General features: G+C 39.9%; 4 protein-coding genes across 4 annotated transcripts; 2 read left to right on the top strand and 2 right to left on the bottom strand.

Annotated features, from left to right (window-relative positions):
• Positions 1-777: 777 nt before the first annotated feature.
• Positions 778-3,595, bottom strand: gdpgp1 (GDP-D-glucose phosphorylase 1). The gene is given in 3 exon segments (XM_029434188.1): positions 778-2,150; positions 2,152-2,348; positions 3,349-3,595. Coding segments are annotated over 2 exon segments (1,086 nt in total). The 5' UTR covers positions 2,341-2,348; positions 3,349-3,595; the 3' UTR covers positions 778-1,253.
• Positions 3,596-4,570: 975 nt separating this feature from the next.
• LOC115010303 (titin-like) lies at positions 4,571-13,303 on the top strand. The gene is made up of 4 exons (XM_029434854.1): positions 4,571-4,705; positions 5,196-5,310; positions 6,490-12,759; positions 12,973-13,303. Exons 1-4 carry the CDS (start codon positions 4,685-4,687, stop codon positions 13,005-13,007), a joined length of 6,441 nt encoding a protein of 2,146 aa, XP_029290714.1. The 5' UTR covers positions 4,571-4,684; the 3' UTR covers positions 13,008-13,303.
• Positions 13,304-14,275: 972 nt separating this feature from the next.
• On the top strand, positions 14,276-16,155 carry cib1 (calcium and integrin binding 1 (calmyrin)). The gene is made up of 7 exons (XM_029433686.1): positions 14,276-14,431; positions 14,861-14,895; positions 15,002-15,101; positions 15,264-15,417; positions 15,505-15,623; positions 15,741-15,829; positions 15,933-16,155. The coding sequence occupies exons 1-7, from the start codon at positions 14,381-14,383 to the stop codon at positions 15,952-15,954; spliced, it is 570 nt and encodes a 189-aa protein (XP_029289546.1). The 5' UTR covers positions 14,276-14,380; the 3' UTR covers positions 15,955-16,155.
• Positions 16,154-18,646, bottom strand: rccd1 (RCC1 domain containing 1). The gene is made up of 8 exons (XM_029433685.1): positions 18,359-18,646; positions 18,049-18,255; positions 17,805-17,970; positions 17,583-17,704; positions 17,397-17,501; positions 16,706-16,876; positions 16,584-16,613; positions 16,154-16,446 (listed from the first exon to the last, which is right to left on the bottom strand). The coding sequence occupies exons 1-8, from the start codon at positions 18,567-18,569 to the stop codon at positions 16,352-16,354; spliced, it is 1,107 nt and encodes a 368-aa protein (XP_029289545.1). The 5' UTR covers positions 18,570-18,646; the 3' UTR covers positions 16,154-16,351.
• Between the last annotated feature and the right edge of the window lie 281 nt (positions 18,647-18,927).

Raw genomic sequence — 18,927 nt, 5'->3', positions numbered from 1 at the left:
AGGAACCTCATTAAAATGAATGCGCAGTTATCTATGCTCATTGATCTTACTGCTCCGTTTAGCACAGCTACCTTGGTGATGTAATTCTGGCAGATGATGTTCTCTTCAGGGATGAAGTGTAGCACTGACCCGCCTTGATCTGAGCACCGCTGTCAGGCTTGTTGAAACAGCTTTTGTATCTTGTATTTTCTTTAAAATAAGATAAAGATGTGGAGTTACACACATTTGTGTAACATTTGTTTTAGCTATGTATGACCTTAGGCTTTTTATTTATTTTTTAGAAACCTTTATTTATCCTGCAGGTCCAGGGAACAAAATCCATGACCTTCCAGTCACAGATCCACGTCTCTAACCTTCAGGCCTTTTTCACAGCAGTCATTTCCCCTCGTCAAAGCAGGAGAAGCGCAGCTGTTACTTATCTCGGTAGGAATAGAGAATAGAATTAAATTCCTTTATTGTCATTGCACAAGTTGTAGTGGCCCTATATGCAAGTAATACAAATAATTATGTCGAAATGATATGTACAAAGGAATAATATACTAAATATACTATGATACAGACTCAAAAGTAGCTTCTACCCCAGGGTTAAACTAGAACTGAACACTGTCAAATACTGACACCGACTGTCTACACTGACTATCAGCACTACAAGTTACAGCTGCATTACAACCTATGTGTATGTATATAATATATATATATATATATATATATATATATATATATATATATATATATATATATATATATATATATATATATATGGATATAGATGTAGATTTGTACAAATAGGGTGTGATCTTGGACACTAGAAAAAATCTTTTCATTCCAAGGAGTCTTTTCAATCTAACACACACTTGTTTGTTTTACAACCAACATTCTGACTTCACAGGAAAATCACAGGTGAAACAAATAACATTAACGATGCCAGGAATGCTGGAATCACTTGCTTCACCTACACAACTCACCAAATAAAGACAAAAACAACTTTTAGATAAAATGCTTTTGACATTTGATTTGAAACCAGTTTTAATACAGCACATCTATTAGTCCATTAAATATATTCTCACTGATAATATATTTATGTAAGAAGGTATTTTTGTGCACAGGACAAGTGCAGGAAAGGAGATTCAGCAAAACTCCCCCAGTTTAAATTGATGTCAACAAAAACACAAACACATGTCAGGATGTGTGAAGAATGTGTAGCTTCTAACCTAGTTGATTTGAACTTCGGCTCAGGATTTAATGTCCACGCATTATGAATCCATTAAAAGACAAGTAAGCTGCTGTTCCAACGTGTGAAACTCTGCATCAGCCAGAAGATACCTCTGGATGATATCTATTACATCTTTCTCAGTAGAGACCTCATAGTCCTTCTTGTTCTTAAATGGTAAGTGTCCAGCCAGCTCACAGAGGGCAACATTAAAGGCAGACTCCTCCTTGGCACCGAAGCATGAAGTTCTGGGCCATACAGCGATGCGAACACCTTTTCTTGAGAAGTGATCCTTTTCGTTCTGTATGCGATCACAGGGCGGACATCCTCTAGTCAAGAACATGTTGTGAGCAATATTACGGTCCACAAGAAAGTCTGTGACTCGACAAATGGCTCTGGCAACTTTCTCCACGCACTCGGATTCCGTGTAAAAGCAAAAACCTGAAGGAAAGTCCAACAAGCGATAAAACCCCTTTTCAGGAACCAGCGGCTTGACTGACACAGATTCTATCTTGAGCTCATGATTCAGGTAATACCCATGCAGGTGTAAATGATTGACCGACGCAAATGCTCCGAGACTATTGAACCCCACACGGAAGCTGGGATCGGAGCTCAAGAGCACAGATTCAATAACAGCCTGGATGGCAAAACTCGTCAGGACCTGTGGGAAACAGCGTGAAGGATCTGGAACAAAGAGACAATGTCCAAATTCCAAAGGGCTGACATTGACCAGCACGGCCATCCTGCAGGGATGTGCATGCAACTGTCCATTTTCATTTCCTTCCTCACCATCCTTTATCATCTCAAATATGACTTCTTCTGGATTGATTTTGTTAAAATTAAACTGCTTGGCATTGAACTCCTGCTTAATGCTCAGTATCTCCTGAGGCTTTCTCCTCTGTAATCCTCTTTGAATATTGAGCTGGGCCACATAGTCATGCAGGGCCCGGCAGGATACGTGTTTGTAGGTCACCCAGATGGTAGCGGAAGAGACCCTTGTTCATCCTGTCTGACCAGCCGGCTTGGATGGTCGTGTCAAACTTTGCTTGCGGTGATGAAAGTCTGTTTCCACTGCTCCGATGCACATCTGCGACAAAGTCCTGGTTGTTATACACAAACTGGAGAGGCATGGTTGGATCTGCTGATGAACAGTGAAGCACAGAGGCATTAGATTTGACAATAGGGTTCACTATGGTAGGTCTTTTAGGTGTCATTCTGCTGAATCGTCAGACAGAGAGCCGGGTCACATGAGTAGCCTGTGAACATGGCTACAAATAACGATTATTGATTACTCTGCCTATGGTTTTATTGATAAATCCGTTGTATAGTCAATAAAATGCCAGAAAATTGTGAAATATGCCCATCACAATTTACCAAAGCTCAGGTTGACATATTTTAAAAGCCTTGTTTTTTTCGACCAATGGCCCAAAACCCAATAATAGTGATGTTTACTATCACGGAAAACAAGAAAACATTCATATTTGAGAAGCTCAAAAAACATTACCCAAACTATAAATTAATTATGTAAATTGTTGACATATCATTTGATTTTACCTGAAGTGACAACTCTGATTATTCCCCTCTGAAAACTTACATTAATGGAGGGCAGAAACCCTAAATAAATCACCTTCATACTGTACAGGGGTGGAATTACTTAAGAACAAGTGCATAAGTATAATCATCAAAATGTACTAGTATTGAAAAGTAAATAAGTACTTATAGTGCTGAAGCCAATGAGTGTTTTACTATTGTATATTGGAGTTATCATTACTGATAGATAAATACATTTTATGTACAAAATATATGATGAATTTATGAGACATTGTTATCATGTTTTCATCATATGTCTTGCACATACAATCATAGTCTGCAAAGTAATCATAGTTGTTGTACAAATGTAGTGAAGTAAAAAGTAGAACACAGTTCCCCTATATTGTGGTGGAGTAGAATTATAGAGAAGCATTAAATGGAAATACCCAATTAAAGAACAAGTACCTCAAATGTGTACTTAAGTACAGTAAGCTCGTGACAGAAACTAATAGCCAACTCCAACGTTACATCATTCAAAACAAGCAGTCTAAGGCTGCTTGTTTCATTATTATTTTATTTATATTATTTTTATTTGATGGTGTACTGACCTATTTATTTTGACAGAATATCACTGTGTCAAAGTCAGCGTCTTGAAGCTCGAAACAATCAGCAGATAAACTATTAAACGCATTTATAAAAGGCCCACCCGTTGTCTGTATCCGTCCTTGGGCTTAACTAACTCTCCACATTCAGCCTGTTCGCTGCTCTTTGCTGATATACTTATATGATATGTAGTATATCATAGACATATATACGTATTTATGTCTATGAATGAGTCATGGATGTATCTGTATAGCTTCCTTACACGTGTTCTTCTTCGTCGGTGTTTATTGGCGTATTTCCGGTTAAATTTTTCACAATAAATGTTTCTATAAAAGTATTTATTTGCATAATCGCCGAGTTACTGTGTTAAAAACTGTATATATATATATATATATATATATATATATATATATATATATATATATATATATATATATATATATATAGTAAAAGTCCTGTATTCCCTGAAGTAAAAGTACAAAAGTATCATCAACAAAAATGTAATAAAAGTATCAAAAGTAAAAGTATTTGTTTGTCAGAATGGTCAGTGATAGGCTATATCATTATATCACTGGACTATTATTATTGATGCATTTAGATTTAAACAGTAACCTATTTTAATCTTATAGCTGTTTGAGGTGGAGCTCATTGTAAATTATTCTTTTGAGTTATTAAATCTATAATACAGCATCATATTTTATATTCTGACTACATGATTTGAAAAGTAACTGGTGACTATACAGTAGCTATCATATAAATATAGTGGAGTACAAAGTACAATATAAATGTAATGGATTAGAAATATAAAGGAGCATAAAATGAAAATACTGAAGTAAAGTACCTCAAAATTGTACTTCAGTACTTAAATGTACTTAGTTACATTCCACCAGGGCCTTCACATACCCATGGCGTTGTAGTAGTTCACCATTTGTTTAGTAAGGCTCTTGTTCCCTTAATAAGTGCTCAAATATAACCCAACCAACCCCCAATGAACACACACATAAAGCTATTCAGAGGATATGTAAACTGTGACGCCATGTGGTAAACCCCCTTGTAACTGGTATGTGTGCAATATTTTAATGTTGAGCAACTTTCTAGTTTTTCCTTGCTGATCCATGAAGGCTAAACTAACTCTGAAAGAATGAGCAGCTGGCCAATCAGGCATCATGGTTATTTTAGTCTCTGCATGCTCTTTGAGATAAAGCAGGCAGTGATTGGCAGAGTTGGGAATGCCTGCCACAGAGTTTGGGGGCTTGTCATAGTCGATGCATCTTACCTAGTCGATTAACTGAACTAGCTGAATTTTTCATTCTCATTTCATAAGGACAAGTGAGCGAAACAATGGAGGCCAGCAACAACGAAGTAAGTACGGTTTTATTTGAGACTTGGTTTGAAAATGTAATACTTGTAAGCAATGATATCTTAAAAGTTATTGAAATATAGTAGGCTACAGAAAGAGCTGAGGGCACCTAGGAATTACATTTTGACGTTTTGTGTTTCTTACTAAAGGGAAGTGGTGTAAACCTTATGAGAGCTTTAAGAGTTAGATAATAATAGAGTTGTATCTGTTTGGTGGAACAGATGGCAGTCTGGTCTGCCATGCCTCTAGTTATTTTTAACACCTTTAAAAGTTTCTGTTACCAACACATCTCACTCACTATGATAGCCTATATGCTAGCTTGTAAAGTTAGTTTTGTCCAAATCATATTATGATTGAGTATGTACAGCAGTTTTTAATATATAATTCTTTTTACAAAAAAAAAACATGAAAAAGGAAAAAAACCAAAAACAGTTTTAGCTGATCTTTCATTTCATTTTCTCTGACAGTTTTGTACCACTCTCTATTTTGTAGGCAGGAAAGAAGGCAGAAGATGAAGCTGACACTCTAAATATAAATATGACACCGGATACTGATGCAGAGCTCACAGCAATGGATTCCCAGTCATCCCTCACAGTCATTGTCCAAGGTATGTCATGCATAAAGATTCAATGTGTAATTCCGAGCCACCTGTACTAAAGAAATAAGGGGCAGTGTTTCACCTCTAAACTGGGTCCATACAATCTATAATGTTTATATTCTAATTGTAGTAGTTTGGCACATTTATTGTATTCTAATGTATTCTTTATATTGTTATTACATGTACTCCTGTGTAATGCCTGTGAGTCAGTCAGTGGGCAACAATACTAGAATGTAGCCAAACTGCTGAATCTCTGAGAGCCGGTTTAAAAAACACTGCCGTCTTATAATGTTCACATGGGGCTGATCCATCTGTGTTTACTGGGACACTAATGTTAACCGAGGCTGTAGTCCGTGTAACGTTACGTTAGTTTGTTTATTGGACTAAATCCAAAGTGGCGGAAACTAGAAAACGACCTGCATATTAGTCTCATCTTCCCAGTGGTGAGTCAGGCAGCTATGCTTCTTCTCCCTCTGGTCTGAGGGCAAACTGCCGCTACAGTGACTCACTAGGGTCTCTAGAGGAACAAGTGGTATTACAAGACTGGACGGAGCGCAGCTATTCAACTAGCATGTTCATTTCAGTAGATATTCCTGTAACGAAACACAAAGATGTCTTTGACATCAACACTGTTAACGCTTCACATTCTGTTGATAATGTTAAATGCTATAAACATACCTGGGGAGAACACACAGTATAATAATAATAATAATAATAATAATAATAATAATAATAATAATAATAATACTTCTTATTCTTATTATAATAATATTTATAATCTTTATTTATAGAGCACTTTTCGAAATCAAAATTAGAAAGTGCTTCAAAACAACAGCAAAATGAAAACAGGCAAGTCATAAATCATCCTGTTTAAAATACAAGGCTCGTAATTAAAGTATAACAAAAATAATTTAAGTTCAAATATTCACTTTGTTTTTGAGACTTTCAACCTCTCTTGACAATGTTATTATGTGAGATACAGTTGGAAGTTCTGAAAAGTTAGTAAACCAAAATCAATAATTTATACTTATATTAACATGAGTTCAACAGATTAACGTGCTTACTCAAATGCAGTCATAATGATTAATTTGGCTTATCAAGTACCATATGCATTGTCTACATGTGTCTGACTCCGCACAGTGATCCCACCTAATGTACTTATTTAATGCATTTTTCCCCTCACACCAGGTCAGCCTGCCACTTCTGCAGAGAATGTAGAACACAACCCTGCTGACGTCCAACCTGGCCCTGTCACAGATAAGGAAAATGCCATTAAGCCAAAACTCCAGATAACTTTAGGCACATTTACAATCAAGAATGGTCAAGATCTGAAAGTAGAGATACCAGTGGTTGGGCATCCAGCACCAAAAATTGAATGGAAAAGAGATGGTCAGGCAGTCAAAGAGACATCAAGACTAGAGATTTCAAATAGATCATCATTAACAGTTCTTCATATCAGACATGCTGCAAGGGAGCACTCTGGTCAATACTCTATCACTGCAAGCAACAGTGCTGGAAAACATACAGGAGAAATCACTATGGTTGTTCTGGAGAAGCCGGATCCACCCACAGGGCCTGTGAGGATTGATGAGATCAGCTCTGACTATGTTGTCATCTCCTGGGAGCCACCAGAATACACAGGAGGCTGTCAGCTAGACAACTACATGGTGGAGAAACGAGACACTCTAAGTACAGAATGGCAGACTGTGTCAGCAACGACAGTAAGAACCACAATCAAAGTCACCAAACTGAAGACAGGAAGCGAATACCAATTCAGAGTGTTTGCAGAAAATAGGTATGGAAAGAGTACTGCAATCACCTCTCCTATAGTAATTGCACAATATCCTTTTAGTGTGCCCACTGAGCCTGGCACCCCCTTTGTGTCCACAGTGACAAAGTACAGCATGGTGGTTGAATGGGAGCCTCCAGCCAAAGATGGAGGCAGCCCCATCATCGGCTATCACCTTGAACGCAAAGAGAAGAACAGCATTTTATGGACCAAGCTGAACAAACTTGTTATAACTGATGCTCGCTTTAAAACAAGTGGACTGGAGGAAGGCATTGAGTATGAATTCAGAGTCTTTGCAGAGAATATTGCTGGACTCAGCCCATCAAGCAAGATATCTGAATGCTACGTAGCAAGAGACCCCTGTGATCCACCTGGTAAACCTGAAGCTGTTGTCATTACTAGAGAGAACATCACACTTCAGTGGGCAAAACCCAGGTATGATGGTGGAAGCACCATTACAGGCTACGTTGTTGACAAGAGGGAGCTCCCAGATGGCAGATGGATGAAGACAAACTTCACCAATGTTATTGAGAATCAGTTCACAGTAACAGGTCTGACAGGAGGCCAAATTTATGAGTTTAGAGTAACTGCTAAGAATGGTGCTGGTGTCTGGAGCCCACCTTCAGAAAATGTAACCATCATTGCTCAGGATGTTATCGAAGGACCCACAGCGTTTGTTGATCCTAAGTTCAAGAGTACTACTGTTGTTCAGGCTGGTGAGACATTCGTTATTGATGCGGATTTCTTTGGGAAGCCCCTCCCTGCAGTAACGTGGCTGAAGGATGGAAAAGAAATTGACAAAGCTACACCGAGAATGGAGGTAAAAAACACCCTCACTCATACTACTTTGACCGTGAGGGACTGTGCACGAGTGGATGGGGGACAATTTGTCTTGAGCCTCAGAAACATTGGTGGAAATACATCTACCCCTGTTAATATGAAGGTCCTGGATAGACCTGGTCCTCCAGATGGATCTCTGAAGGTAAAAGTTGTCAGTGCAGAGAAGTGTAATCTTCACTGGAACCCCCCTTTAAATGATGGTGGTGCTAGTGTTTCACACTACATCATTGAAAAAAGGGAAACCAGCCGTGTTACATGGACAGGGGTTGAGCCTCATGTTGAAGCTGTCAGTTACAAAGTGACAAAACTGGTGCCTGGTAAAGAGTATATATTCAGAATTGCTGCTGTGAATAAATTTGGTGTTGGTGAATTTCTGGAATCAGACCCCTTCATTGCACAAAGCCCATTTACCACACCTGGCGTACCTTCTACCCCTACAGCCAGTGTTGTGACTGGTGACTCCATAGTGCTATCATGGGAAAGACCTGAGACTGATGGAGGCTCAGAGATTGATGGCTACATCCTGGAGAAATGTGACAAAGAGGGTGTCAGGTGGACTAAATGCAACAAGAGAAGACTAAATGACTTGCGCTTCCGATGCACAGCGCTCGCTGATGGACATTACTATCAATTTAGAGTATTTGCAGAGAATGCTGCTGGTTTAGGTGCACCCAGCGAACCAAGTGAGTACATCAAAGTATGTGACGCTATTTACCCACCTGGCCCCCCTATCAACCCCAAAGTGATAGACTATTCCAGCAGTACTGTGTCTCTGACCTGGTCAAAACCCATCTATGATGGTGGAGCAGCCATCAGAGGATTTGTAGTTGAGATGAAAGACGTAGCAGAAGATGAGTGGATCGCATGTACACCAAGCACAGGTGTAGAGGACACAAACTATACCGTGAAGAGACTGAAAGGAAATTCAGAGTACAGTTTTCGTATACGTGCGATGAATGTTGCTGGAGTTGGAGAGTATGTGGATCTACCTGGGTCTGTGAGAGCCACTGAAAAACTGGAGGCACCTGAGATTGAGTTGGATACTACCCTGAGAAAGATTGTCAGTGTTCGAGCCTGTTCCACATTGCGTCTCCTTGTCACCATCAAAGGCAGGCCAGAGCCTGAAGTTAAATGGTCGAAGGATGACGGCACTCTCAGTGAGCGTGCTCAAATTGAAGTAACAAGCTCCTACACAGAGTTAATAATCGAGAATGTCAATAGAAATGACACAGGAAAATATGTGTTGACTGCTGAGAACTGCAGTGGCTCTAAATCAGCATTCATCAATGTCAGAGTATTGGACTCTCCCAGCGCACCAACAAACTTAGAGGTAAAGGATGCAAAGAGGGACTCTGTGTCCATCTCTTGGGAGGCACCTCTCATTGACGGAGGGGCAAAGATTTCACACTACATTGTAGAAAAGAGAGAGGATGCTAGGATGGTATTCACAAGCGTCTGTAGCAACTGTGTAAGAAACTCATACAAGATTGACAGTCTCCAAGAAGGAAGTTTCTATTATTTCCGTGTTATGGCTGTGAATGAGTTTGGCACTGGACTGCCAGTAGAGACGCATGAGACTGTTAAAATGTCTGAGGCTCCTCTGCCTCCTGGCAAAATCACACTCAGTGATGTTACTTGCAATAGTGCAAGACTCTCTTGGGAGAAGCCTGACCATGATGGAGGAAGCAAAATCACATGTTATGTAGTAGAAATGCAGGCCAAGGGAGATGACACATGGACAATGTGTTCAGAGAGTAAAGCACTGGATGTGACTATTAATGGGCTGGTAAAAGAAAAGGAGTATTTCTTTAGAGTAAGGGCTGTGAATGAGAAGGGAAAAAGTGAACCAAAGTACCTTGTGGCACCTGTTACAGTAAAGGATACAAGTGCTGGGCCAATTATTAATTTACTGTGCAACACATTCAGTATAAAGGCAGGAAATGACTTGAAGATTGATGTTCCCTTCAAGGGTGTACCACTGCCAACAGTAACATGGAAGAAAGATGGCAACTTGCTGAAAGAGACAAGCAGGGTAAATGTCCAAACATCTGACACATCATCTCAGATCATTATCAAAGATGCAACTAGAATAGATGTTGGCATGTATGAAGTGACCCTGACTAACTCAACTGGAACCACATCTGCTGAAATCTCTGTTAATGTTTTTGAAAGACCTGGACCACCAAGTGACCTCAGTGTAGATGAAGTGAGTGCTGACTTTATGTCTTTGTTGTGGCAGCCACCACATTATGCTGGCGGATGTCAAATCAGTAATTATGTTGTTGAGAAGAGAGATACAGGCAGCACAACATGGCAGACTGTGTCAGCTACGGTTGCCAGAACATCAATCAAGATCTCCCGTCTGACACAGGGCACTGAATATCAGTTTCGTATTGCTGCAGAAAATCGCTATGGCAAAAGCCACTTTGTTGAGTCTGAACCTGTTGTTGCACAGTATCCCTTTAAGCCCCCCGGTCCACCAACCAATCTCCTTGTTATTAGTGCCTCAAAGTCTGTCATGGTGCTTGCATGGAGCAAGCCAGACTGCGATGGTGGCAGCCCTATTATTGGTTATCATATTGAATGCAAAGATCAAAGCAGTATTTTATGGACAAAGTTAAACAGAAACCCAGTGAGTGAGATCCAGTTCAAGGTAACAAGTGTTGAAGAAGGTCTGATATATGAGTTCCGGGTCTGTGCTGAGAATATGGCTGGTGTTGGACCATGCAGTAAGGCATCTGAGCCAATAGCAGCAAGAGACCAGTGCGACCCCCCACATAACTTCACAGTCACCAATATAACTAACAGTTCAGTTTCCCTGTCCTGGAACAAACCAGAATATGATGGTGGGGCTAAAATAATTGGGTACATTGTTGAGCGTAAAGAGCTGCCAGAAAGTTGTTGGCTTAAGTGCAACTTCACCAATCTACAGGACACCTTCTTGGAAGTGACTGGCCTCACAGAAGGTGAACAGTATGATTTCCGTGTGATTGCAAAGAATTCAGCTGATCTCTTTAGTGTGCCCTCTGAAACCACAGGACCTGTTACAGTACAGCATGATGTGGAGCCACCCAAAATTATCTTGGATGACAAATTTAGACACTTGATGGTTGTCAAAGCAGGAGACCTCCTAAGAATAGATGCAGACATCTCTGGCCGCCCTAACCCTACAGTGTTTTGGTCGAAGAATGGTAGACATATTGACACTAAGGGACGGGTTGAGCTAACCGCAACTAAGATGCATACCTCTCTACTGATCAGAGAAAGTGTTAGGAAAGACTCCGGACAGTATATTCTGACTCTACAGAGTACAGGTGGTACCACATCTAAGGCTATCACCTGCAAGGTCTTGGACAGACCTGGCCCACCTGCTGGGCCTCTAGAAGGGTCTGGACTGTCTGCAGAGAAATGCACTCTGTCATGGGGACCCCCCCATGAGACTGGCGGTGCTGAGATCTTGCACTACATTGTTGAGAAGTGTGAAACCAGCCGTGTAGCCTGGACCCTTGTGTACGGTGACATGATGGCAACTACCTGCAAAATAGCCAAGCTACTCAAAGGAAATGAATACCTGTTTAGGGTGAGAGCAGTGAACAAATATGGAGAAGGTGAGACTTTGGAAAGTGAGCCCATCAAGGCCATGGATCCCTTTACTATCCCATCTGCTCCGACTGATGTTGAGGTCACAAGTGCAACCAGTGAGGCTATGACTATCTGCTGGAAGAGACCTGCATCTGATGGCGGTAGCCGCATCAGCGGTTACATCATTGAGAAGAGGGAGAAGCAGGGTCTCCGTTGGGTTCGTCTTAACAAGAAACCTGTCTATGACCTACGAGTCAAAGCCTCCGGGCTGCACGAGGGATGTGAGTATGAATTCAGAGTCTTTGCTGAGAATGTTGCTGGGCTAAGTGAACCCAGTCTCCCATGCCAACTTACTCTTGCAGAGGATCCAAAGTTTCTCCCCTCCCCTCCTGCAAAACCCTCCATAATCGATTCATCCAGGTCCTCCATCACTCTGTCATGGAGCAAGCCGCTGTTCGATGGTGGATCAGCAGTAACAGGGTACAAAGTTCAATTCAGAAAATCAGGAGAAGAAGACTGGACTGTTGGTGTTCATAACACGGATAAAACAGAGTTTACAGTTACTGGACTCACATCAGGGACGGATTATGTTTTTATTGTCAGATCCATGAATAAGATTGGCATCAGCGAGCCCAGTCCTGAAACAGATCCGGAAGTGGCCATGGAGCGAGAAGAGGAGCCCAGGTTTGATATTAGCACAGATATTAGGAAGACCCTGCTTGTTAAAGATCGCGGCTCCTTCACTTTGACTGTGCCTTTTACAGGCAAGCCTGTTCCTAGTGTGACATGGAACAAAGCAGATGTAGATCTGAGAGTCAGAGGAATGATCAACACCAGCAACTCTGTCACCTCTATCACAATAGAAGGAGCAACACGCGATGACTCCGGCAAATACATAATCAAACTGCAAAACAATGCTGGATCTGCCTCTTTGACGCTGAATGTAAGGGTTTTGGATTCACCTGGTCCGCCAAGTAATGTCGCTGTTAAAGATGTGACCAAGAACTCTGCCACTGTTACCTGGGACATCCCTGACAATGAGGGAGGAGCCCCTGTCAATAACTACCTTGTAGATATACGGGACATCAGCAGGAAAGGGTGGACAAGACTCACAGACAAATGTCACCGACTGTCCTACAAGGTGTCTGACCTAGAGGAGGGAGGAATCTACTTCTTCAGAATCACCGGTGAAAACGAGTACGGGGTCGGTGTTCCAGCTGAGACCAAGGAGGGAACAAAAATGACAGGTACAATCTGTAAAGACTAAACACATAAGGGTTGTTATATTTAGTAGGAATATAAAGTGGGATTAAAGCCTTAGTAGGATGGAAAATAATTTAGATATAATAAGATATAATATATAATAAATATAAATTTGATATATTAAGCACTCCCTTCACTTTTCGCACATTATTCTATTTCTCTATATCATGACAAATTATAATATTTATTTTTTTCAGATACAACTGATTGGGAGACAAATCCAGGGGCATAGCTTTTTTTCGTCTCAGGGTTGAAGTCTCCGGATCTTCCCGTCAAGATCCTCATCTATTTCTCATCTTCATCCAGTGCTGATCAGAGAAAAAACAGTTAGCGAATGCTCTGTGAATTAATTAATTACCAGAAGCTGCAGTATTGTAGATATATTTTTTAAATGTTTGTATGTGTAGATTTTCTAGAAAAGAAATGCATCAATGTCCTTATTTTGTTTTCTTATGGTTGAAAAAACAATAACAACAACAAAAAATGATGTGGTTTGTTGCAAATCTATAATAAAATGAAGATGTTTTACTTTGGATTTGTTATGGGAAGTTATATACCATTAACACTGGATGATGACTGGTGACAAACAAGTCAATACAATTGAATCAATTAAAAAAAAATGCTTTAGATCATAAAAACTAATAGTAAGCAACATCATTACTGTGTCTTTAGTTGTTACACACTACCTGGATCTCCTGCAAAGCAATCCCCTCCTGGAATAAAGTTCTTAATTTAACACTACAGGGGTACTTCCAATACTTAAATGCATTTGAGTTTTTTACATTTTACTTTCAATTATTAGTTTTTTAATGCAATATACTTTTACTGGAACCTTTTTATATTGTGTTATACTGAAGTAGATATAGGATGGGTTGGTGACTACATTTAGGTTCCTTTGTTGCAAGTCATTCCCCATTTCTCTCCTCTTGTTTCCTGTCACCTTTGAACTGTCAATTTCAAATAAAAAATGCCCCCCAAATACCTCATCCTAAAAGGTATACAAAAAACAACCATCATAGCAAAATATTAACTTACATCTTCTCAAAATATTATTAGTCTTATAATTAATGTAATCTGAAAAAAAATATTATTAATATTTTATTGTGCAAAACGAAAATAACAGAGCACATGAGAAAATGTCATGTGACCCATGGCAAATATTAACTCAATATGTACAGGGTCCACTTATTAAAACATGAAATTATGTAAATGTAAGAAATGAAGCATCAGTGAGATATGACTAAATCTTTGTGGTTTCCCAGTTGGTAGGATTAGAAATGAGCCACTCAAACTATAGTCTGTCATTTTATATTTATTTATTTTTTACAATGAACTGTGTCCAAAATAAAGATAGAGTAGGAAGACAAAAGTTATATAACTACACATGTTAGCCCCAGTTGTCACCTGCTCTCGCTCTTTGTCATGAAAGCATTGCATGAAAGAAGTTGTTTGCAAGTACGTCACTATGGAAACTGTTACGTAGCTAAATACAGGAAAGGGGACGCTCTTGCCAGATACCGGAAGTAGGCGATGTGAAAACCACTATAGTTCGCTGGGTAACTCTTTACAACAACAAAAGTACATTTTCGACTCAACATTTTCAAAATGGGCACTACTGCAAGTCAACTTGGGAAGGATATGCTTTCAGAATATCAAGTAAGTTGCCAAAGAAAAGTCTCCAAAAACCATGTATTATCGCAATTGTTAACCGAGTGGCTAAAGTTGAGAACAGTTGTTTTATAAACAAGTATAACGTAACATAGTAGCTAGTTTAGCCTAACATTAAAACTAATAGAGCCTTTTCATCAACAGCACATTGTGCTTTACTTGATTTCTGTAATTTGAAGTTAGTCGTAGTATTTTCTACGATGTTAAACTAAACATAACGCTAATGGCAGCTTTAAAAAAACAAAACAAATTACCGCTTGTCATCACGCCTATCAAAGCTAATGTTGCTAAAATCACTAGTCAGACCATAGATATATATTATAGGAAGTCAGTGTCGTGAATTAATCCAGTGTGGCACAAACATTGTTTGAGGTTAATCTGTGACTTGTCGATAATAATGCTCACTTTTATTTCTAGGAACTGACATTCTTGACAAAACAAGAAATCCTTCTGTAAGTGAGCTGCATGTCACATTACAAATATGTTTTTTTTTTAAAGCATTGGAATTAATCTATCACTGTTGGGATCTATGATTAAACTTTTTGTTTGTTTGTTTAGTGCCCACAAGAGATTCACTGAACTGCTCACAAAAGATGAGAAAGACCTTCCAAATACCAGAGTATCAGAGGAGAGGATTCTCACTCTGCCAGAGCTCAAGGTGACGAGCTATTTGATAGTAAAACAGAGGAAATGTGGTGTTTTGTGGGCTGCTTCGTGGTTGCATAACATGATTAGGTTTGTCCTGTGCGTTGCGTGTTCTGGTAAAAGTGCTTCAAGTACTGATAAAATGCACTGACCCTTGTACTTGTTGCCGTCACAGTCCAACCCTTTCAGGAAAAGAATCTGCCATGTATTCTCAACATCTGAATACAAAGATGGAAGCCTCACATTTGAGGACTTTCTGGATCTCCTGAGTGCCTTCAGCGACTCTGCTACTCTGGAAATCAAATCCCACTATGCGTTCCGTATATTTGGTAACTAGGTTGATACAAATGTGAGCTGGTTATTAATGGTACATGTAAGGCTATCAATTTGTGTAATAAACATATTGATATTTTCAGACTTTGACGATGATGGAACTCTTGATTGTGGTGATTTGGAGAAGCTGGTGAACTGCCTCACCGGTGAGACAGATGACACACGACTAACTACTGAAGAAATGAGACAGCTCATCAGCAATGTGAGTTCACTGAGGCTTCTCCCCTTTGAAGATGCAGGGAGGCACACTACGTGGTTAAAACATCTTGGTACACTTGAGTGTCAGTGTAACAGTTGTTTCCTTTTTTATGTTCTTCAGATTCTTGAAGAGTCAGACATTGACAAGGATGGAACTGTGAACCTCTCAGAGTTCCAGCACGTCATTTCAAGATCGCCAGATTTTGTCAGGTGGCTAAAAATAAAATCATCACCAATATGTACCTACATGTTCTACTTAACACACTTTTGTTCACTCATAACCGCTTCTGTTATATTTTTGATTTCTCTACAGTTCTTTCAAGATTGTGTTGTGAAGTCTTCTCGTGGACCGTGACAATGCATCATCCTTTAACTCTCATATGGTGTTTAATTTACGATTAGAACTATTTTAGATATTTGCCTTAAATTTTATTGGATTTTACTGCCTTAACTATTTTATGCATAGTTTGTAAAATATAAAAACATGCGATTGTTTTTATTTCTATATAGAAAATAAAAAATATTTCCAAAAACTACTCATTTAAAAAGTTTATTTTATACAAAATACATTTAATTCAAAGTCTTGTATTTTTTGTGATAATTTACACTTCCTGTTATGTTGTCCAAAGTCCAGTGTCCACATTTATCGAGGGGATTTCATTGTATTTTTAAGAGCAAGCTACTTCCTCCTTGACGACGGCAGCAAAAGTGTTCCACGCCCCGCACACTACATCAACCACACGCATCTGCTGCTCTCTGAAGAACTCCACACAGCTGGGGCTCATCTGAACTGATTAAAGTCTGGTGTCCAAGTTGGCCATAGTCACCTTAAATGGTAATATAGGGAAAGATGGATATGGTAAGTTAAAATGCTTAATGTGGGCTCTGAGCTTACTGATTAATTAAATTGCTACAAAGATATAGCAAAAGCTGTTTATGTGTCAGTTTAGCTCCAAAAACTTACCCCAGCCCCAAGTGAAGAGGTCACCGGTGGCTAGAATTAGAAAATGAGATAAAGATGATCATGATCGATTTGCCAAGAAAACGTGCATCAATATACTCCCATTGTCGAGTGCGGTTTCTTACTTGTTACAGCAGCTGTGTGGCGGCAGCCACAGCTGACTGTCCTGACTTCACATGATGGAGTGATATCCAGCAGAGCAGGGAATGCCTGGATCGATATGAATACCTCTTCATGTTCCTCTCCCTCCTGTGGCTCTTCAGCAGTAGATGTGCTGGCCTCTTGGCATGGTGCTCCTGTTGAGAACATTAACTGTTGCAGTACTTGCTACTTACTTCTACTTAAGTCATTACCGGTACTTTAAGTGACATGAAATGATATTACAGTTAAGGAGCCAGTTCATTCATGAGCAATATAAAGCATTTCCCATTCCTTCAAGTGCTATTTATACGTTTAAATAGTTTGTGAATTTGCATTTTGAGCTATTAACTGTAGCACACCCAGTACTATGGAGCTTGATGGCATTGAGTTTATTGTGCTTAAAGTGCCAAAAGTACATTTGAGAAGAGATAATGACAGTGAATTCACAGACCTAATGGTGAACATTTTACCCTGTTCAGAGTTAATACCTTGGCAAGCATAATATATAGATGCGGTGGAAAAAGCTCATTGAAGTGTGGAGTAATGCAACTATCATACATACCACACAAAAAAATGCAGTTGGGTGCGATGCACCTCAGCTAATTACACTAAAGTATTTTTATTCATAGAAGAAATCAGAAGCCTGATTGTGTATTTAGGTGAAGTTTCCCTTACCTGCTTGTTGGCTACTTTGCTGCGGCAGTGCTTTCCTCACACCTCGTGATGGAAGTCCAAGCTGGCCACTTTCATTCCAGCCCCACACATAAAGGTCTCCCCCGTCTGAAGAAAAAGGTCATTAGGAGGTCACTTTTTCCTCAAATTAAGAGCAGAACTCTTTCCAACATCTTGTATGACACGTACCACTAATACAAACAGAGTGCCAGCCTCCTGTCGCTACACAGCTCATGGGCATCCCCCAGAGTGCCTCCACTGCCCTGGGCTCCTCCTCAGGGGTGAGGCCTCCGTGCCCCAATTGACCATGGCTGTCAAATAAACACACGCACACACAAAAGATCAAGATATGCATGAAGGTGTTATTGGTTAGATTCCCACTAACGACAGATGTGTGAGTATTAGGTCTACCTGCCCAGTCCCCAGGTGTACACAGTTCCAGAGGCACTGAGAAGGATGGCATGCTCTGCACTCAGTGTCAGACTCTTGGCTCTCAGGTGTGGTGATAAGGAGCGGTAAAGGGGTGGTTTTGTGGCTATGTAACCCCCGGGGACCAATGGGAGATGCACAGGGGTTCCTAGAAAGCAGCAAGTATACTATTTAGCCCAATTATCACATTATACTTCTAGTAACGGTCAAGGGAGATTAGGATTACCAGAGCTCTCAGAGTGTGTTTTTATTTCCATGCTCCATGATGGAGTCTCCTCTTTCTTCTGCAAATCCCAGCACTCAAGTCTGTCTGAGAAAGCGAGGGTCAAGTAGGATTCATTGATAATGGCATCTTTACAGCCACGACTCTCTTTCATAGGAATACCACAGGACTCATTGGAGACGAAGCCTGCTAGGCACACGCAGCTGTCAACTAACAGAGAGCTAAGGTGAATACATCATATTCATATACAGAATGTATGTTACGAGTAGAAATAGTGTCAAATCAGAGCTGTTTTTATCTCTGATAGACTTACCATCCAAATACAAAGATGCTCTTCGACTCCAGCTTGCTCTGATTTGACAATCAGTCTTCAAGCTGCAGTCCCTTCTGTCCTCCTGACTAGTAAGCTCTGTTGGTGTACTCACTTTGACTTCCTTTACAGCGTCGCTACACTCTCCTTTAAGTAATTTATCGTGGACATAAATCTGTCCAAATGCATTAAAGCCAAAACCGAACCACCGCATTGGAAACGCTTTTACGTTTACGCTGTTGAGACGTGCGACGCAGTTTTCCGCAAAGTTTGAACGCTCGTGTATGTAACTTCAGGTCTACTGCGCATGCGCACCAGTATTGTTGCTTTTCTTTATTTTAATGTTTTACAATTTCTGTCTAATAACAAAACAATGAAAATATAATTAAGTATGAGAAGACAACCATAATAAAATACTATAACTATGACAACAACATTCACAATTCTTTCAACATGTCGTTTTAGCTTTTAATACACACTATTGTCACGACAATGCAACCTAAATGATAGAAAGTAAATTTAGGAGGCTTATAGATACAGTACTTTGTTTTAAGACTTAAGACAACCAGGCC

This window comes from Cottoperca gobio, chromosome 6, assembly GCF_900634415.1.
Source record: "Cottoperca gobio chromosome 6, fCotGob3.1, whole genome shotgun sequence".
Lineage (NCBI taxonomy): Eukaryota > Metazoa > Chordata > Actinopteri > Perciformes > Bovichtidae > Cottoperca > Cottoperca gobio.
This window is presented reverse-complemented; position numbering and strand designations above follow the sequence as displayed.

Excerpts from the sequence above, each read along its gene's own strand:
- LOC115010303 (XM_029434854.1), top strand. The coding sequence starts at position 4,685 with ATGGAGGCCAGCAACAACGAA. Across the intron at positions 4,706-5,195 it reads TGGAGGCCAGCAACAACGAA|GCAGGAAAGAAGGCAGAAGA; the intron begins GTAAGTACGGTT and ends TCTATTTTGTAG. Across the intron at positions 12,760-12,972 it reads GGAGGGAACAAAAATGACAG|ATACAACTGATTGGGAGACA; the intron begins GTACAATCTGTA and ends TATTTTTTTCAG.
- cib1 (XM_029433686.1), top strand. The coding sequence starts at position 14,381 with ATGGGCACTACTGCAAGTCAACTTGGGAAGGATATGCTTTCAGAATAT. Across the intron at positions 14,896-15,001 it reads ACAAAACAAGAAATCCTTCT|TGCCCACAAGAGATTCACTG; the intron begins GTAAGTGAGCTG and ends TTGTTTGTTTAG. Across the intron at positions 15,624-15,740 it reads TGAGACAGCTCATCAGCAAT|ATTCTTGAAGAGTCAGACAT; the intron begins GTGAGTTCACTG and ends TATGTTCTTCAG.
- rccd1 (XM_029433685.1), bottom strand. The coding sequence starts at position 18,569 with ATGCGGTGGTTCGGTTTTGGCTTTAATGCATTTGGACAGATTTATGTC. Across the intron at positions 17,705-17,804 it reads TACACCTGGGGACTGGGCAG|CCATGGTCAATTGGGGCACG; the intron begins GTAGACCTAATA and ends TTTATTTGACAG. Across the intron at positions 16,614-16,705 it reads CCACACAGCTGCTGTAACAA|CCACCGGTGACCTCTTCACT; the intron begins GTAAGAAACCGC and ends TTCTAATTCTAG.